Genomic DNA, 18,856 nt, shown 5'->3' with positions numbered 1-18,856 from the left:
AGGAGGCTGTTTGGCAGCACCACTTGGTTGTCTGCGACATAAGGGTGAAAGGTGCGAGGAGAGCTCGGCGGGTGAAGTACCAACTGAGAATGAAGGTGTGGAGGTTGAAAGAGATGACAGTGAGGGAGGCATTAAAAGAGAGGCTGAGTATGGTGGAGGATGATGTGGTTGAGCTTGAAAGTGGTTGGATGTCAATGAAAGATAGTCTGTTGGGAGCCGTTGGTGAGGTATGTGGATGGACAAAAGGACAACCGAGGCACTCGGAAACATGGTGGTGGGATGATGAAGTCGGAAAGAAGATTGACGAGAAGAGGAAGCAGTTCAAGGAGTGGCAGAAGGCGAAGGGTATGGGGGCAGAAAAGGCAGAGCATGAAAGTTATAAGGCAGCCAAGAAGGCTGCAAAGAAAGAGGTAGCAAAGGCGCAGGAGGCATGGAGGAAAATGTTCGGAGAACGCTTGGATTTGGAAGAGGGTCAGAGAGCGGTATTCAGGATTGCAAAGCAGATAGCAAAAGAGGTGTGATGTGATGGGGGTGAGTTGCTTGAAGGATGAAGTGGGACAAATTGTTGTGGACCCAGATGGAATTAAAGGAAGATGGAAGAGATATATGGAAATGCTGTGAATGCAGAGAATGAATGGGACGGCAACATAGAGAGTAACCCAGTTTTAGGACCGGCAGAGAAGATAACCGAGAAGGAAGTTGAGGAAGTGATAAAAGCAATGAAGAGTAGAAAAGCAGAAAGGCCGACGGGAGGTGTGGGAGATATGTTGAAGGTAGCGGGAAATTGGGGTGTGAAGAGAATGACAGAGATCTGTAATCTGGTGGTGAAAGAAGGCCGCATTCCAGTGGTTTGGGAACTGAGTACCCTCGTCCCTCCATACAAGGGGAAAGGTGACCCTCTGGACTGTGGCTCGTATTGAGCGATAAAGTTATTGGAGCATGGAATGAAAGTATTGGAAAGAGTGTTGGAAAGCAGGATAAGGAAGAAAGTGAAGATTGACGAAATGCAGTTTGGATTTATGCCAGGAAGAGGAACGACAGACACGCTTTTTATTGTGAGGCAGTTGCAGGAGAAGTACATGGAGAAGAGGAAGAAGTTGTTTCTTGGGTTTGTTGATTTGGAGAAAGCAATCGATAGGGTTCCACGTGAAGTAGTGACATGGGCATTGAGGAAGTTAGGAGTGGAGGAATGGTTCATCACAGTAGGGATGGCAATGTACAAAAGAGCGCGCACAGCTGTAAGGACGAAGGACGGGAACAGTGGTGAGTTTGAGGTGAAGGTGGGAGTGCATCAAGAGTCGGTACCAAGTCCACTACTATTTGTAGCTGTGATGGAGGTGCTGGCTCGGAATGTAAAGGAGGGTTTACCGTGGGAGTTGTTGTATGCAGATGATCTGGTGTTGATTGCAGAAAGTATGGATGGACTGAAGGAGAAGATGAACAAGTGGAAGGAATGTAGGGAGACAAAAGGTCTGAGGGTGAATATCGGAAAAACGAAGGTGATGGCATGTGGTAAAGCATGTGGTGAGGTGGAAAGAACTGGGAAGTGGCCGTGTGCTGTGTGCAGGAAGGAGGACGGAGTGAATTCCATTCAATGTACAATGTGCGCCGAGTGGGTTCATCAAAAATGTAGTGGTTTGAGAGGGTCATTAACCAGTGTGGCAGCTACATTAAAGTGTAAGGTGTGCACAGAGGGAGCTGCAGATGGAGGAAATGTTGAGTTGGATCTTGGAGGCGGCGTGAAGCTGGAAGGTGTGAAAACATTTTGTTACCTAGGAGACATGCTGAATGGAGAAGGTGGATCAGACTCGGCAACTGTTGCTCGAGTGAGATGTGCATGGAAGAAGTTTCGGGAACTGAGTGGCTGCTGATGAGGAGGGGAGTGCCGTTGAAGCTGAAGCGAAAGGTGTATGCTGCATGTGTGAGAAGTGTTATGATTTATGGGAGCGAGACATGGGTAATGAACGTCGAGCAGCAACGAAGGCTGGAAAGGGTGGAAATGCGAATGGTTCAGTGGATGTGTGGAGTATCGTTGAGAGAGAGGAAGACAAATGATGAATTGCGAAAGATGATGGGAATAGAGCCTGTGATGGATGCTGTGAAGAGAAACAGTTTGAGATGGTTTGGTCATGTGTTGAGGAAGGATGAAAGTGACTGGTTGAGAATAGTGATGAAAATGAATGTAGAAGGAAGTAGAGGACGGAGAAGACCAAGAAAGACTTGGCTAAAGATGGTCGAAGAAGAAATGCGGGCAAGGAGGTTAAAAAGGGGAGATGCAGAAAATAGGGCAAAATGGAGAAGATTGTCATGGGGACCGTAAGGCTAACCCCCGCTCTAGCAGGGAAAATGGCCTTAAAATGCCTGTTGTTGCAAGAATGTGTTGCATGCTTGGAAGATTGCCCGTAGGTAGGGTTCTCTCCTAATAATAACAGTAATTATAAAATTAGGATCACATGACCTGTAGCTTATCTCATCACATGCTTTCCACACCTTAGTCAGGTTCCCTATGTCAATAAATTATATTTCGTTCAAAATCATGGTAGATTAGCAAACCTATACATTTTTGGAAAGGTTATAGCATAAGGAAACTAAAAATCAATGTTTACATTTGGAGAGATACCTGTATGGCGGCCATTTTGGATTTTCAAAATGGCCACTGTAAAATACATATTTTGTTCTATTTCTGCCTCTAATTACCATAAAAACTTTTAAAAATATACTAAACCTATATTTTCAGGGACAAGGAATCCAATGAAAGTATCAAATTAGTGTTATGGGGAATGGTAAGACACGAATCAAAGGTTTTGAATTGCAAAATAATGTCTTTATATTCGCGATAAGTTGCATAATCAAATACATGTTATCATTTTGTACAGGCAGTTAATAACATCAAAATGTGTCACAATAATTCATATCACCAAACATACACAGGCAGTCAGCAAAATCATATATACACATGCGGTCAGTATAACTTCACATCTACACAGGCAGTCAATGACAAAATATACACAGGCAGTCAATGGCATCAAACATACACGATTACAGAATATGCCATTTAGAGTTCGTCATCACTGTCCTGTGTGTCGTATCCGACAATATAGTCCGCATCATTTTCACAGTCCGTTCCACACAAGCAAAGGTCAGTCAAATTGATTGGCAAATCGAATTGGTCGAATGGTCGATCGAATCGAATTCGATGAATTGAATCGAATCGATCGAATTGGTCGAATGGTCGAATGGTCGATCGAAACGATTGGTCGAAAGGTCGAATTGGTCGAATGGAATTGGTCGATTGGTCGAATTGGTCGAATTGGTCGAATCGAATTGGTCGGAATTGGCAAATGTAAACATTGATTTTCAGATTTTCCATGTAATAACTAATAACGTTTCCAAAAATGTATAGGTTTGCTAATCTACCATGATTTTGAACGAAAAAACATAGTGAACCTGACTACCTTGTGACTGGTCATATTTTTCTTTATTCTTCCGTTTTCATCAGTGCTGATTACAATACTGGTGATTACGGTGTGGCATCTTTATCACACACTTTCCTCATGATGTAGGGTATGATATGTTGTGATTCATAATATTTATTTCAAAAATGACGAAAATTATAAAGTGCATTTCCACATTGCCCAACGTAGGTGTGCTGAGAAGGGTACTCCCACACCGTGGGCGAGAGTGCATGCCCATTAGTAATAATAATAATTATAATAATAATAATAATAATAATACCTGTAACAATATTTAGATTATCATGACAATGATTCAGGTGGACCATGCAATTTAAGAAAATAATAATCACACCAATGACGACTCTGGACATCAAAGTTGGAAACACAATTAGTGAAAAATACTCATCCATGTTCACCTGCTTATTAAACTTGTTTACCTAATTTCCCTACACCATCCTATGTCCATCAAACTTGGTTTGGTTGGAAAAAAGAAAGAAAGGGAAACTCTGACCTCTTCAAACACATCAAGGCCAGCACCAGCACAGCGTCCAGAGTTTAGAGCCCTCAGCAGCGCATCTTCATCCACAATTCCACCACGTGCACAGTTCACCACACGCACACTTGGCTTACAGTGGAGAAATGTCGCATCACAAAGCAGCCCTGTATAAACAAAAGGAGTGTTTCCAGAATTATGACTATTATGACTATTCAGGCCAAGCAAGGTTTGGAGTGCAAATTGAGGAAGGAACAAGATCGGCACTCACAAACCTCCACCAGGCTGAACAGTGTACGTTTTGTATCTCACTGATAGGCCAGATCTACATCCTGACCTGAACCAAAAAAAATCAATTTGGCTTGTTCTTGTCACCTAACCAACTGATCCATCTAGTTTTGTCGTAACTTGTCCACAAATTTTTGAACTGTCATGCTATATATCGTTTTTTTTGTCCCATCTCTCAATAGTGAAGAATCACTAAAAAAATTAGAAAATTCTCATATCCAGATCCGGTTGGGATCTTCACCAAAATCGAAGCAAGTTTTTCTTTGTCACACACCCAACCTGTCCACCAAGTTTTGTCTGAATACATCCCCAACTTTTGGAGATATCCTGCACACAAACAAACAGACAGGGGTGAAAATATAACCTCCGTCCATTGTAGATGGCGGAGTTAATAAAGATGAGTGGGCCAGTTCCAGAGGTAGCCATGCAAGCCCAAGCCATGACAGTTCCAGAGGTAGCCATGCAACCATGCTTCACAGGTGGAGTAGTATGCTTTGGATCACATGCAATTCCTTCCTTTCTCCACACTTTCACATTTCCATCGACTTGGTAAAGCTTTACCTTGGTCTAATCTGTCCATAAAACTTTGTTCAAGAACGCTACTGGCTCACTTCGATACAAAATCTATCTGGCCTCTGTTTGGTGCTGATGGGAGGTTTGCATCTTGCGGTGTAGCCTTTGTAATTCTGTTGTCGAAGTATTGTGTGAATGGTAGATTGTGATACTTTCACCCCTACACTCTGGAGGTTGTTCGTGATGTCACTGACAGTTGTTTTGTGCTTTTTCTTCACAGCTCTGACGATTTTTCTGTCAAAAACTGCAGTTGTTTCCCTTGGCCGACCAGGCCATTGTCTATTGCCAAGTACACTTGTGGTTTATTTCTTTTTCAAGATATTCCAAATTATTGTATTTGCTCTGCCCAATTGTGCTATAGTTCTAATTAAAATTATTCTGTTTTTTTCAGCTTCTGAGTTGCTTGTTTTTCTTTCATATACAGTTATCTGGTCTTTATGCTGGTTTATACTTAATGACTCCAAATGCAAACTCCCAAAGCAAAAGTAAAGACTAAAACCAAGACTAGACATTCACAGCTCTTTAATGTATTAACAATTGATACAACAAGAAACACCTGAGAAACAGTAAACACATGTCAGTCATTTGTTCCAATAATTATGCTTACCTAAAATGGGGGGACTGAAACAAAAAAGAGCTGTTGTTCTACAATGGTAAACATATATGTATATAAATACCAATAAATATTTAATTACTCGCAGCAAAATATTTAATTAATAAAATCATCTGCAGCTCTATGTAATACTGCTCTCCCCTCTGGTCTGGTGCTCCTGCCTCACACCTAGCCCGTCTTCACGCTGTTGAAACCAAAGCGTTCAGAATCATTGGAATCTCCCGTGATGAAGCTAACTCCAAGGGCCTTTCACTCACTCACCGCAGGCAGGTTGGTGGTCTTTCCGTCTTCTACCGACTCCTCTCTGGCCTTGCCCCCCCAGCCCTCTCTGGGCTCTGTCCCCCAAATATTCCTACAGGTCGCACAAGATCTGCCTGCAACCCTCTTATGGTTAAACTGCCAAAATCAAGACTTTCTGCTCACCTTCACTCCTTCATTCCTCTTTTCTCCCGCCTCTGGAACAAACTCCCTCACTCTCTTCAATCCCACTCCACCCTCCAGGTCTTTAAAACAGCTGTTCACCACCATCTCTTATCCTCCCCCATCCAAAACCTTGATCTTTTCTACCCCCGCTAATTTCGGTCCCCTTGTGTTTTATACCTCTCCCCCCCCCCCCCTCCCCTTCCCACGCCTCCTGCCCCCAAGCCCTCTCCCTCCCACACTTCTCCCTGCTCTCAAATGTTGTGGTTGTGTGCTTCCCCTTCTCTCCCCATCTTGTCTTCCGCTCCCTCTTTTTGTATATTTTGTTTGTCTGGTCGATTTGTTTGTGAAATAAATGTTAGCTCTTTCACGAGCCTCGATTCAGTATACAAAAAAAAAAAAAAAAAAAAAAAGAAGCTGACCTTTTGTACTCTTGCCTCGTATTCATTTTTTAAAATCTCAAATGACCTGCTTCTACATTCGCAGCACAGGGCTGCGGAATGTAGAACCAGGTCATGCTCACGGCTCGTGGAAGACGTTTGTTGCGTATGCCCAGTTGCTTTGTGCGTGGCTGGTGGAAGATATGTTTTGGAACTGTGTCATGCTCGCGGCTCATGGAATTTTTTTGCCGGCCCACAAAAATATCGCGAATACACAGGATACAGGGCCGCGAATATAGAAGCAGGTTGCAATTTATCAACCGCAAGTACATGGAACCTGCGAATGTCGGGACTGTGAATTTCGGGTTCCAACTGGTGTCAAATTTGTTTTTTAATAGTGCGAGTATATCTGACCTGACAACACACAATTTAGATTTGAGCTGCACCATACCCATGTGCACGACACTTCAAACAGTTTGACATTTTAAGGCATTATTAAAAACACTTTTTTAAACCAAGGAGTGCATATTCACATGGACTAAATGTAAACAGCCATTCCGTACATACCTTTTGTTGAGGGCATCAGTGGTGTGTGGAAAGTGATAAAATCACAAAGTGGCCAAATTTCTTCCAGTGGCAAATTTGCAACACCAAACTCAGCTGACACATTTGCTGGAATAAATGGGTCATGACCAATGGTCTTTTAGGAGAAGGGAATGGAAAAAGACAGGATATTACCCTATTGAATCATCTGAATCTACATCTAGAAATAATTAAATAAAATTAAATGTAGTTATTTGCATCAATACAAAAACAGACTTGCTTTTGATTACCAAAACCGTGAGCTAAGGACGGTCAAGCATTCGATGGCATTTTCAAACAATAATGATTATTTTGTCAATCAAATTACAATGTACATGAATTTCTGTGATTCCTGATATAACTACCACTTTGATTTCATGAGAAGGCCTGTGTATCCCAGGGACTCTGATAGTTATCTATGCTGGTGGGAGCATTAGCTCCTGCTAGGTTTATTCAAGCCAGATGGTCAAAGGGTAGAGGCCTGACAAAGAATGGTCACACAAGGAGGACGGATGGGGTTATTGAACTTTTAGGAACTTATCTTGTGGATGGTATCACAAATGTAAAACCACACCAGCAGGAGTTGTGACCGCTAGTGTAGCGACTCAAACAGATCAAGTGGGAAGCAATTGAAAGGTTTATGATGAGTACAATAGATGGCACTAGGGTTAAAGACCCTGATATTTATAATCAAACGAACTCTCTCCAGGAATCCTCATGATCCAAAATCGAAATATCAAAGCCCAAGTGTGTGTGTGTGTGTGTGTGTGTGTGTGTATGTGTGTGCATGTATGTATTGAATGAATGAATGAATGATCGTTTTAAGGCCATTTTCCCCGCTAGAGCAGAGGTTAGCCTTGCGGGCCCCATGACAATCATGGTTCCCTGTTTGAGGCAATGTTTTTATGGCCGGATGCCCTTCCTGACACCAACCCTTGGTCGCCTTTTACGATGCGCAGGGATACAGTGTGCCTATTCTGAATCGGGGTACACACCGTGATCATTCATCCCAGCAAGATGGTACTCAATTTGCCGACCTCGGAAGGATGACAGGCTGAGTCAACCCCCCTGGCGTTAATTCAGCGATCAACCGGGATTCGAACCCAGGATCCTAGGATCCCAAACCGGCACCCTAACCACTAAGCCAACGCCAGGCATGTATTGTGTGTATGTATTGTGTGTGTATGTTTATATATATATTGTTATGTCGGTGGGGTAGTGATATGTAGAGTCAGGTAGATTTGTATAAATTAACATGCTCCGGATGTTGGGTTAGAACCATCACCATGTAATACGTTTTGTTTAGCCGAATGTTGGATTAAGGTGTATCTTCGTCCCCACTACGAGGAATGGGGCATGTTAACTAGGTATAGGGATTATGTTAATTCCCCTGTTCGTCAAACCTCAGTAATTTACATCCTTTGTCCCTTATGGCACCGCACCATAGACAGTAGCACAGGAAATGCCCGTTAATTAAACCACACTAAATAATAAAACTAACCGGAAACCAGATGACGCACTTGGGCTGATTACCCCGACTGGAAAGTATGCATAGGACGAAAGATCCGTGAAGACACACCGCGAGGAGCCATGATTGGCCAGGGCTCCTGATTGGCAGAGAGAAGGGCGGAGCAAGAAGGCACCGACTGATTGGCAGAGAGAAGGGCGAGCAAGAAGTGGCACGCTGATTGGTGGATAGCTGGACGAGGTGGTGGTGGCCTGCGGGCATTGGTGGAGAAGCGCCGATGGCGTCACGACCCGACGTTAAAAGAACTCTCGGACGGACATTTTCTCTCTCTTGTTTTTTGCTGACAACATCTGGCTCCCTTGTTCTTCTCCCTCGCGCTCTTGTGCCTGTTCTCGTTCTGGACCTCGGGAACGATTGTGCTTGGATCGACCGTTTTCAGAGATGCCATCGGAGATGTACAGAGGCTGCAGGAAGAGCCGCAGCCCGGGAACTGCGGTTCTCCGTGCATGGACGAGTGTACGAGCACTGCAGCGCGAAAGGGCGCAACGAGGCCTGGTTCCCGCCAACGCGTGCGGTTCACGCACAACGTAGCCGGTGCCCCGGACCCGTTCGTAGACCCCGACGAGATCCCACCAGTGATCTTATTATTACCTCTGTGGTAGAATAAATCTTTATACTATGTAACTAGTTTTGAGATTGGTGAGTGAACCAATAGGTGGTCGTAAGAATGTTAGGAATGTATCTCGCTCTGTTAAAGCTGGGAGTCCGTTGTCCACCTCCTGTACAGCCCCGGGCTAGAGCACCCTCCTATTGTGAGGGAAATGGAACTCACAGCAGGAGGGGAGCGAGTTGATGCCAGGAGGGCGATTGTGGATGACCAAGGAGCTTTAGCGCACGGAGGATTAACATTCAGCGCACAGGGGATTAACTCCAGTTTGTCCATATAAACCAGAGCAAACTTTGAGTCAGGACACTTGTCATCAGAAGCTCTGCCCGAAGGAATGAACGCGTACCACAAGTACGGCGCTGCGGAGAAGACATCGACCAAGGAAGAGGGACTATGCGGATAGAGTTATCTGGTCCATTGAGTTAAACGGTAGTTATTTGGTATTGGAATGAAGTGAACAACCAGTTAATAAAGTCTAGACCTTTTGTAAAACCTGTTTCCGGTCATTGGAGTCTTGAGTCCCAAACACACCTCCACAACAATTTGGCGAGCCAGATAGGGGTCAAACTGGACACAGCATCTGAAAAGGTAAGAGTTATTCTTTGTTATCCTTGTCCAAAATATGATCTACGAACCTGCGTTTAGTTCTTGTACATACATGGTGGAGGAGGTGGTGGTGGGCTTCCCGGCGCACCGATGCCGCGATATAGGTAACATAACGATAATCCAAGGAGTGTAACATATTTTGGTCATGACCGTCCGAGGTAAAAGTCACGGATGGAACGTTTTAAACGATTGTAGCTATTATTCGTGGGTTTTCTAATGATTTCTGTAAAATACGTATTTTTCCTGCGTTGTGTAATTTTTCTGACAAGCGCCACTGATGTGCGCGAAGCGAACGAATGTCTACCTGCATTCGCCTCTGTAATTGAGACTGCGTCTTTGTGAAGATTAGTGCGTAGTCACATAAAGACGCTGGTCATTAAGGGCCTTGCTGTGAACTGGGGGCAAACGGGGCATGAGTGCACCATGTGACCATTTGCTCCCAAGTCTTGTAAGGCCGGTACATTTGTTTAGCACTTGGGATACAGATATTTTTTCTCCATAATACAGATATTTTTTCTCTCTCATTCAAATTGGATGAAAATCGCACTTTTATATTTTCCCCCATTCCAATGTGCTCATATCTGTGGTACGGCTAGTGGGATTTAGATAAATTAAACGAAATTGTGTAGGACCAAAGCCGTGGGTACAAGGTTTCCCGCCATTTTCTAAAACACCTAAAACTCGTTCGATCAACAAATAAATTCATGACAGACAACCCCATCTCATACCGGTCCAGAATTATTATGAAAGATGGCGATTGGATGAAAAAAAAAATTGCATACCGACACCCTCACTGTCCCTCATTGTCCCTCATTTCCATTCCGGCTACCTGTCTCCTGCTCCCGCTCCTTCTCCCCTCCCTCTAGTTCCCATTGGCGGACGTTTTTGCGAGAAGCAAAACGTTTGGCAGGAAGCTTCCAGGAAGCAGAGCCAGTGCTTTTGTTTTTTGTGTTTTCCTCTGCTCCCTGGGCTCGCAGTGCTGTACGTTGCACTAGTTGACTGATATATAAATCCCATTCAAAAGTCAAGTGAATTGGATGAAAATTAAGGATTTTTGAAATTGTTGTTGACTTTTGGGCTATGTTGAATAAAATAGTTGTTGATTGCACTAGTTGACTGATATATAAATCCCATTCGAATGACAAGTGAACCGAATGAAAATTAAGGATTTTTGAAATTGTTGTTGACTTTTGGCCTATGTTGAATAAAATAGTTGTGGGTTAAATTAGTTGACTGATATATAAATCCCATTCAAAAGTCAAGTGAATCGGATGAAAATTAAGGATTTTTGAAATTGTTGTTGACTTTTGGGCTATGTTGAATAAAATAGTTGTGGGTTGAATTAGTTGACTGATATATAAATCCCATTCAAAAGTCAAGTGAATCGGATGAAAATTAAGGATTTTTGAAATTGTTGTTGACTTTTGGGCTATGTTGAATAAAATAGTTGTGGGTTGAATTAGTTGACTGATATATAAATCCCATTCAAAAGTCAAGTGAATCGGATGAAAATTAAGGATTTTTGAAATTGTTGTTGACTTTTGGGCTATGTTGAATAAAATAGTTGTTGATTGCACTAGTTGACTGATATATAAATCCCATTCGAATGACAAGTGAACCGAATGAAAATTAAGGATTTTTGAAATTGTTGTTGACTTTTGGCCTATGTTGAATAAAATAGTTGTGGGTTGAATTAGTTGACTGATATATAAATCCCATTCAAAAGTCAAGTGAGTCGGATGAAAATTAAGGATTTTTGAAATTGTTGTTGACTTTTGGGCTATGTTGAATAAAATAGTTGTTGATTGAATTAGTTGACGGATATATAAATCCCATTCGAATTGTAAAAATTGTGGTAACGTTTCTTTGTAACTTTGTAAAGTTGTAACTTTGTAAAGTTTCAACAAAAGTTGTTGTAAAGTTGTAAAGTAAAGTTTGCAACATTGAAATAATGTTGTTGTAAAACGTTTCCACAACGTCGCTACAACATTTCACTTTCGTTGTTGCAACGTTTTGCTCCAACGTTTTGGGAACATTCAAATGTTGGGTTTTGCTGACGTTTCCACAACGTTGTTTCAACGTTTTTTACATTACTTTCCTGCAACATTGAAATAATGTTGTTGTAAAACGTTTCCACAATGTCGCTACAACGTTTCACTTTCGTTGTTGCAACGTTTTGCTCCAACGTTTTGGGAACATTCAAATGTTGGGTTTTGCTGACGTTTCCACAACGTTGTTTCAACGTTTTTTACATTACTTTCCTGCAACATTGAAATAATGTTGTTGTAAAACGTTTCCACAACGTCGCTACAACGTTTCACTTTCGTTGTTGCAACGTTTTGCTCCAGCGTTTTGGGAACATTCAAATGTTGGGTTTTGCTAACGTTTCCACAACGTCGCTACAACGTTTCACTTTCGTTGTTGCAACGTTTTGCTCCAACGTTTTGGGAACATTCAAATGTTGGGTTTTGCTGACGTTTCCACAACGTTGTTTCAACGTTTTTCACATTACTTTGCTGCAACATTGAAATAATGTTGTTGTAAAACGTTTCCACAACGTCGCTACAACGTTTCACTTTCGTTGTTGCAACGTTTTGCTTCAACGTTTTGGGAACACTCAAATGTTAAGTGAATCGGATGAGAATTCACGAGTTATCTAATTATTAGAAATTAATGAAGTACTTATTTAATTAATTACATTTCTTTCTCTTCTGACCATGAACTTGGTGTCGACCTGCAGGCCAAACCGTTGGTCAGATGAGCTCGATACCGTGACCAATTATAGTAAGTCACTTGAATGGATGCATATATTAATTATGACATCATAAGTCACGTGACATGGCGGCCATGGTGGATTTCTTGAAAACCTTTAAAATGCATCCCTGCATTCATTTTTCGATCGATTGAGTTGAAATTTTGAACAATCGGATCTGGACTGTCGTTGTTAACGACTCTGGCATGCACCCGTCCAATCAGGATGGAGCGGTATGGTCCCCGGATCATCACTGCCGCCGCAGTTTTAATTAGTTTTACATTTACCTTTCACTCTTTCTTTTCTGTTCATTGTTCTCTTGGTCATACAATTTTTTGAAGACATGCATGTCATGATATAGGAAATGTTTGTTCTGTTGAACGGAAGAAATGTTTATGGTAATTTAATTCAATGTGGTAGGTGGGCAACACCACAAAGCATACCTCTTTTAAGGTGTGTATAAACCCTGGAACATTCCAGCAATCAATACGATGCTGAAATGGTGTAATTTAATTCAATGTGGTAATTTAATTCAATGTGGTAGGTGGACAACACCACAAACCATACCTCTTTTAAGGTGTGTATAAACCCTGGAACATTCCAGCAATCAATACGATGCTGAAATGGTGTAATTTAATTCAATGTGGTAGGTGGGCAACACCACAAAGCATACCTCTGTTAAGGTGTGTATAAACCCTGGAACATTCCAGCAATCAATACGATGCTGAAATGGTGTAATTTAATTCAATGTGGTAGGTGGGCAACACCACAAAGCATACCTCTTTTAAGGTGTGTATAAACCCTGGAACATTCCAGCAATCAATACGATGCTGAAATGGTGTAATTTAATTCAATGTGGTAGGTGGGCAACACCACAAAGCATACCTCTTTTAAGGTGTGTATAAACCCTGGAACATTCCAGCAATCAATACGATGCTGAAATGGTGTAATTTAATTCAATGTGGTAGGTGGGCAACACCACAAAGCATACCTCTTTTAAGGTGTGCATAAACCCTGGAACATTTCAGCAATCATGACGATTTTCTCATGTCACCTGGAATGGTGTAATATTGTGTAATATGGTCGACCTTGGGTTTGTTTGGGTTTGTTGTTTATTTTTGTGGGTATATATTTTTGTGTATTTTGTATATATTTTCACGACAAATTCCAGTTAACATCCTGCAAAATTTGCTCGTTTTTCTGGCCGAGTCGAAATTGCGTTGGGTTCCTATGGCATGCGCCATTAAAAGCGCCGTATAATGGTTGAGCTCCCTTTATTTCGTTTTGGTCACGCGAATGAGCAGACAAAATGACGAATGCTGCGGCTGGAGCAGTAGAAGCGATTTTTCTTTTAATTGTTTAATGATTATTCGATATTGTTATGACTTATTGTCAATAGGTATACTAAGTGGTCAGGAGGTAGCCTTTTGCTATGTACAGTTTATTTTATTGTTGATTATACCACATAGCTGTGGTGATAAAGGAAATGTTTGTTTTTCAAATAGATGATTAAGTGGTCAGGAGGTAGCTTTTTGCTATGTACAGTTTATTTTATTGTTGATTATACCACATAGCTGTGGTGATAAAGGAAATGTTTGTTTTTCAAATAGATGATTATGATATGACCATGATTATAAAATCATGATGATTATTATGAATGATATCATAGGGTTCCAATGCAGAATGATTGCACGAACTTGGAAAAGAACTTTCAAGCCCTATGGGATAAATTGGGTATTACAAGTGATGGAGTTTCAAAATTTAGCATGATTGAAGGAATTTGACAGTCCCATTTCAGGAGTTTTACGAAATTTATATTGCCAAGAGATTTTGGGTACTATTAAAAGAAAAATGATGAGATATTTTTCCCAAAGAACTTTAATATTTGCCATCCATTTTGGCTGTCTCACAAATGAAGGATGAGTTGCCTTTAGTGGTTGCAAAGAAAATTTGTGGAGACCAGGCAAAATGGGAAAATATGTCAGATATGACCCTAGGACAGAACAGTGATTCGTCAATTGACATGAGGTATGAACCAGAGGTGACGACCAATGATCTTCAATCTCAGTCAATAGATGGACCTGTCCTGACATCATTGGGGAAAGGGCTTATGCAAGGAGTCATCCAAAATGATTAATTTGATTTATTGATGAATATTGATAAATTAATTGAAATTGAATAATTGAATTGAACTGAATAAATTTAATTGAATAAATTTAACTGAATAAATTGAACTGAATAAATTGAATTGAATATATTGATTGTTTGATTGATGAAAATGCGGTCTCAAGAAAGAAGCTTTGATATCTTTGTGAGATATTATCAATGTGAAGACAACCTTGGAAAATTGAGCAAGGTGGTGAGTTTATATATAGATACCTTCTCTGTGCTCATTCGTTTATTCTTTCTTATTCGTTCGTTCGTTCTTCGACCACGTGTTTCTCCCCCATTTCCCCAGATAGATTGTCAAATTTCAATTCGTTATTTTATCGTCCATGTGATATTGTTTGATTATAGTTAGTTTTGGTTTGAATTTCCTGTAACTCGTATTTAATTAATCGTGTTCTGCTCCTCGTGTGTGGCCTTGTACTGTAGTTGTACCCCCATCGGTGTTTTGTTAACTTAAGTGTGTTTTGCTTGGCTCTTGGTTGTTTCCCTTCTACCCCGAACATAATACTGTCTAACGTTCTAAATCCCCACCCCCCCCCCCCCAAAAAAAAACAACAAAAAACCAAAAACATTTATTTTATTTTCTCCACGTGTACTGTTGTCTCATCCTGTATTTTCTGTCCAGGTGTGCTGTTCGCCCCACCCCCATTATCTCCTTGCCATCCACCGTTTGCCCTGTTCATGTGACTCGTGGTGGTCCCTCTCGGCTCTCCCCCCGTTGGTATTTTTGTGCATATAAGATTGTTCATAGTTCTGTTTAAATATTTTTAAATATGTTTAACCTTTCCCCTTCTGTTTTTTATTCAGTGGTATATTACAACACGCTGTTTTTCTTCCTATTTAAAAGGCTTTTCTCAATTTCCTCTCCAACTCATTCCACTTCAAAAAAAAGAAATTCTATATCTTATACGTCTCCCTCACTACATGGTCTAAATTCACATTCATTCCATCCCTCCTCCATCATCCTGAACCGGATTGCTAACTTGAAAATCACAACAAACCCAATTTGTTATCAATGTTCGTCTTTCATTAATCATCCACTTTCTAAACTCCCCTCTTGCCCCTCCCATCCAAATCCCCCCCCTTGCACCTACACTCCGAAACTTCCCCCTTGCCCCTCCACTCTTAAACTCCCCCCTTGCCCCTCCACTCCTGAACTCCCCCCTTGCCCTTCCCCTCCTAAACTTCCCCTTTGCCCCTCCCCTCCTAATCCCCCCCCTTGCCCCTCCACTCCTGATCTCCCCCCTTTCCCCTTCCCTCCAAAACTCCCCCCTTGCCCCTCCCCTCCTAAACTCCCCCCTCACTCCTCCCCTTCAAAACTCCCCCCCAATCCCTCCCATTCAATTCTCCCCCCATACCATTCCTCTCCAATTCTCTCTCCTCCCCCCTCCTCCTCCAAGCTGCCTCCTCCCCACTTCGTCTCCCCTCTATCTCATACCTCCACCCCCCCAAACCTTCTACTTTCCTCTGCCCCCCCTCAAACAACCCCTCACTGTGCCGCATCCCTTCACCAGCAAACCTTTCATCCTCCTCATCCTTCCCTTTCTTGGAACTCTTCTGCAACATCTGAAACACTATCAACTGCTCTCCCTACCTCCCCCTCTCATCCTTCATCTTACCCTACTCCTCCCCTCCCCTGTCCTGTACCCGATGCTCCCCCTCTCTCTTCATTAACGGTATGGACCTCAAACATCCGGGGCCTTCGCTCAAACCTGACTGATCTCTCCATACAGGTTGCTTCTGACAATCCAGACTTGATCTGCTTAACAGAGACTTTCCTCCTTCAAGATGTCTCTGATTCCTTAATATCTCTTCCTGGTTACTCCCTCCTCCGGTATGATAGACCTGAGCCTCGGCCTGGTGGTGGGGTGGCTATCTTTGTCAAAAACTCTCTTCCTCACTCTCCTTGCACTGCTCTCTTTCCTCCTCACCCGCAGGAGTACCTCTGGTTACGGCTTCCTCTCCGCTCCCACCTTTTGTTCATATGTGTTCTGTACCGTCCCCCAAACAGTGATGACTCCATCTACATTTCAATGTCTGACAACATGGACCAACTTCTATCCACTCATCCCAACTCTCTCTTCCTCATATGTGGTGACTTCAACTGTCATCATGCCACCTGGTTGGGTGTGGGTTCCTCTCTCACTAGTCATGGCACCTCAGCAAAGGACTTCTGTGACTCACTGGGATTGACACAATCTGTCAATTTCCCGACCCGGATCTCAGCCAATGGAGTATCTTCTCTTCTAGACTTGGTTATGACAAACTTCCCTGCTAATGTCTGCTGCTCTTCTTCTGCTCCAATCGGTTCTTCTGATCATGTGCTTGTCAAAGTGGACATCTCTCTGGCCATTCTCAGAGAGCCTCCTCAGCGTCGACGAGTCTGGCATTTCACTCAGGCCGACTGGGACGGTCTTCAAGCAGCCATCAATCGTCTGGATTGGTCTCCCATCTCCACTGCCTCTGACATCAATTCTTCCTGGGAATTCTTCCAAAGCAAACTGATCTCTCTCATGCACAGATTTATCCCATCTCGCCTTCAATTGTCTTACCCTTCCTCCCGTCCATGGTACACTGAATCTTGTGGTGAGGCAGTTGCCCTGAAACAACTTGCCTTTGCCTCTTGGAAGGCTAATCCAACTGAAGGAAATCTCAGTTCCTTCCACCAAGCTCGGAACAAGTGTGTGTCTACCCTCAGGAGTGCCAGGAAGCACTATCTCTCCTCACTCAAGAATGAACTCTCAAACCTGTCTCCTTCCTCCAAATCCTGGTGGCGTCTGGTCAAATCCGTTTCTGGTGTTTGTTCCCCCTCCATCCCCTCCCTTACCTCAAATGGCCACACAGTTGACATCGCACGTGACAAAGCCGAATGCCTCAACTCTGTGTTCGCCTCGAAATCCTTAGTCCCAAACCCATCTCTCTCTGTTCCCACCTTTCCCAGTCGAACCCAACTGCTCCTGGACTCTGTGTCCTTCTCTCCTGACAAGGTGGAGGAGTTTTTGTCAAACCTCGACTCTGATTCTGCAACTGGACCAGACGGCATCAGCCCACGGGTCTTAAAATCCTGCTCTGCCGCTCTATCTCACCCTCTCTCTGTTCTTTTCACCCTATCTTTTGCTCAAGGTCATCTGCCAGCATCCTGGAAATCAGCTAACATTACCGCTTTACACAAAAAAGGTGCAAAAACAGATCCTTGCAACTACAGACCAATCAGCCTGCTCCCAATTATCAGCAAAGTCATGGAATCCATCATTGCTTCGGATATGAAATCTTTCCTCTTCTCCAATGGCTTGATCTCTGATCATCAATTTGGTTTCAGACCAGGTCACTCTACTCTGGACATGCTGCTTCTGCTGTCTCAACAATGGATGGAGGTCCTCAATGCCAAACAGGAAATCAGAGCTGTCTCCCTTGACATATCAAGGGCCTTTGATACGGTCTGGCACCCAGCTCTGCTCACCAAACTCTCCTCCTATGGTATCCATGGAAATCTCCATGCATGGCTTGCGGACTTCCTCTCTGGTCGTAGTCAACGTGTGGCCCTGAATGGATTTCTCTCATCTCCCCTTCCTGTTCAGGCTGGAGTTCCCCAAGGAAGTGTGCTGGGCCCTGTGCTTTTTCTGGTCTTTATCAATGATCTCTCTGACTCTCTGGAAAATCCTCTCTATCTCTTTGCTGATGACTCCACTCTCTGCCGCTCCATTCCTCTTCCCTCAGATCGGCAGTCTGCAGCCTCCTCACTCTCTGAAGACCTGGACAAAATCACAGACTGGTCAAACAAGTGGAACATGTCTTTCAATCCTGCCAAATCTCACTCTCTTACTATGTCTCTCCGAAAAGATCGACTGGACAACCCTCCCATCTACTTTCTCAACAATCCTCTCCAAGAAGTTCTGTCACTCAAGCTTTTGGGTCTCACTATCTGCCATGATCTTTCTTGGGAAAACCACATTTCCAAGCTGGCCTCCAAAGCCAGTCGCCGACTGGGCATCCTCCGTCGTGCGAAGTCCTTCGTCGGCACACCTGAGCTCCTCACCACTTACAAGGCTTTCATCCGCAGCTCAATGGAATACTGTTCTCCCCTATGGGCTGGTGCTCCTGCCTCACACCTGGCTCGGCTTCACGCTGTTGAATCCAAAGCTTTCAAAATCATTGGAATCTCCCGCGATGAAGCTATCTCTGAGGGCCTTTCACTCACTCACCGCAGGTAGGTAGGTGGTCTTTCTGTCTTCTACCGACTCCTCTCCGGCCTTGCTCCCCCAGCTCTCTCTGTGCTCTGTCCCCCAAATATTCCTACAGGTCGCACAAGATCTGCCAGCAACCCTCTGATGGTTAAACTGCCGAAATCTCGGCTCTCTGCTCACCTTCACTCTTTCATTCCTCTTTTCTC

The 18,856-nt window shown here is 43.1% G+C and overlaps 1 protein-coding gene across 1 annotated transcript in view; it reads right to left on the bottom strand.

Moving 5' to 3' along the window:
* LOC137431813 (D-3-phosphoglycerate dehydrogenase) overlaps window positions 1-18,856 on the bottom strand; it is a 73,556-nt gene that overhangs the window by 20,901 nt on the left and 33,799 nt on the right. Inside the window, exons 6-7 of the mRNA XM_068123540.2 lie at window positions 6,790-6,922; window positions 3,967-4,115 (exon numbers count right to left, since the gene is read on the bottom strand). Of these exons, the coding sequence (XP_067979641.2) occupies window positions 3,967-4,115; window positions 6,790-6,922 (282 nt within the window). The remainder of the gene's footprint in view (window positions 1-3,966; window positions 4,116-6,789; window positions 6,923-18,856) is intronic.

Source organism: Myxine glutinosa, chromosome 7 (assembly GCF_964187855.1).
Source record: "Myxine glutinosa chromosome 7, kmMyxGlut1.1, whole genome shotgun sequence".
Taxonomy (NCBI): domain Eukaryota; kingdom Metazoa; phylum Chordata; class Myxini; order Myxiniformes; family Myxinidae; genus Myxine; species Myxine glutinosa.
Note: the sequence above shows the minus strand (reverse complement) of the source record. Positions and strands in the feature narration are given on the sequence as shown.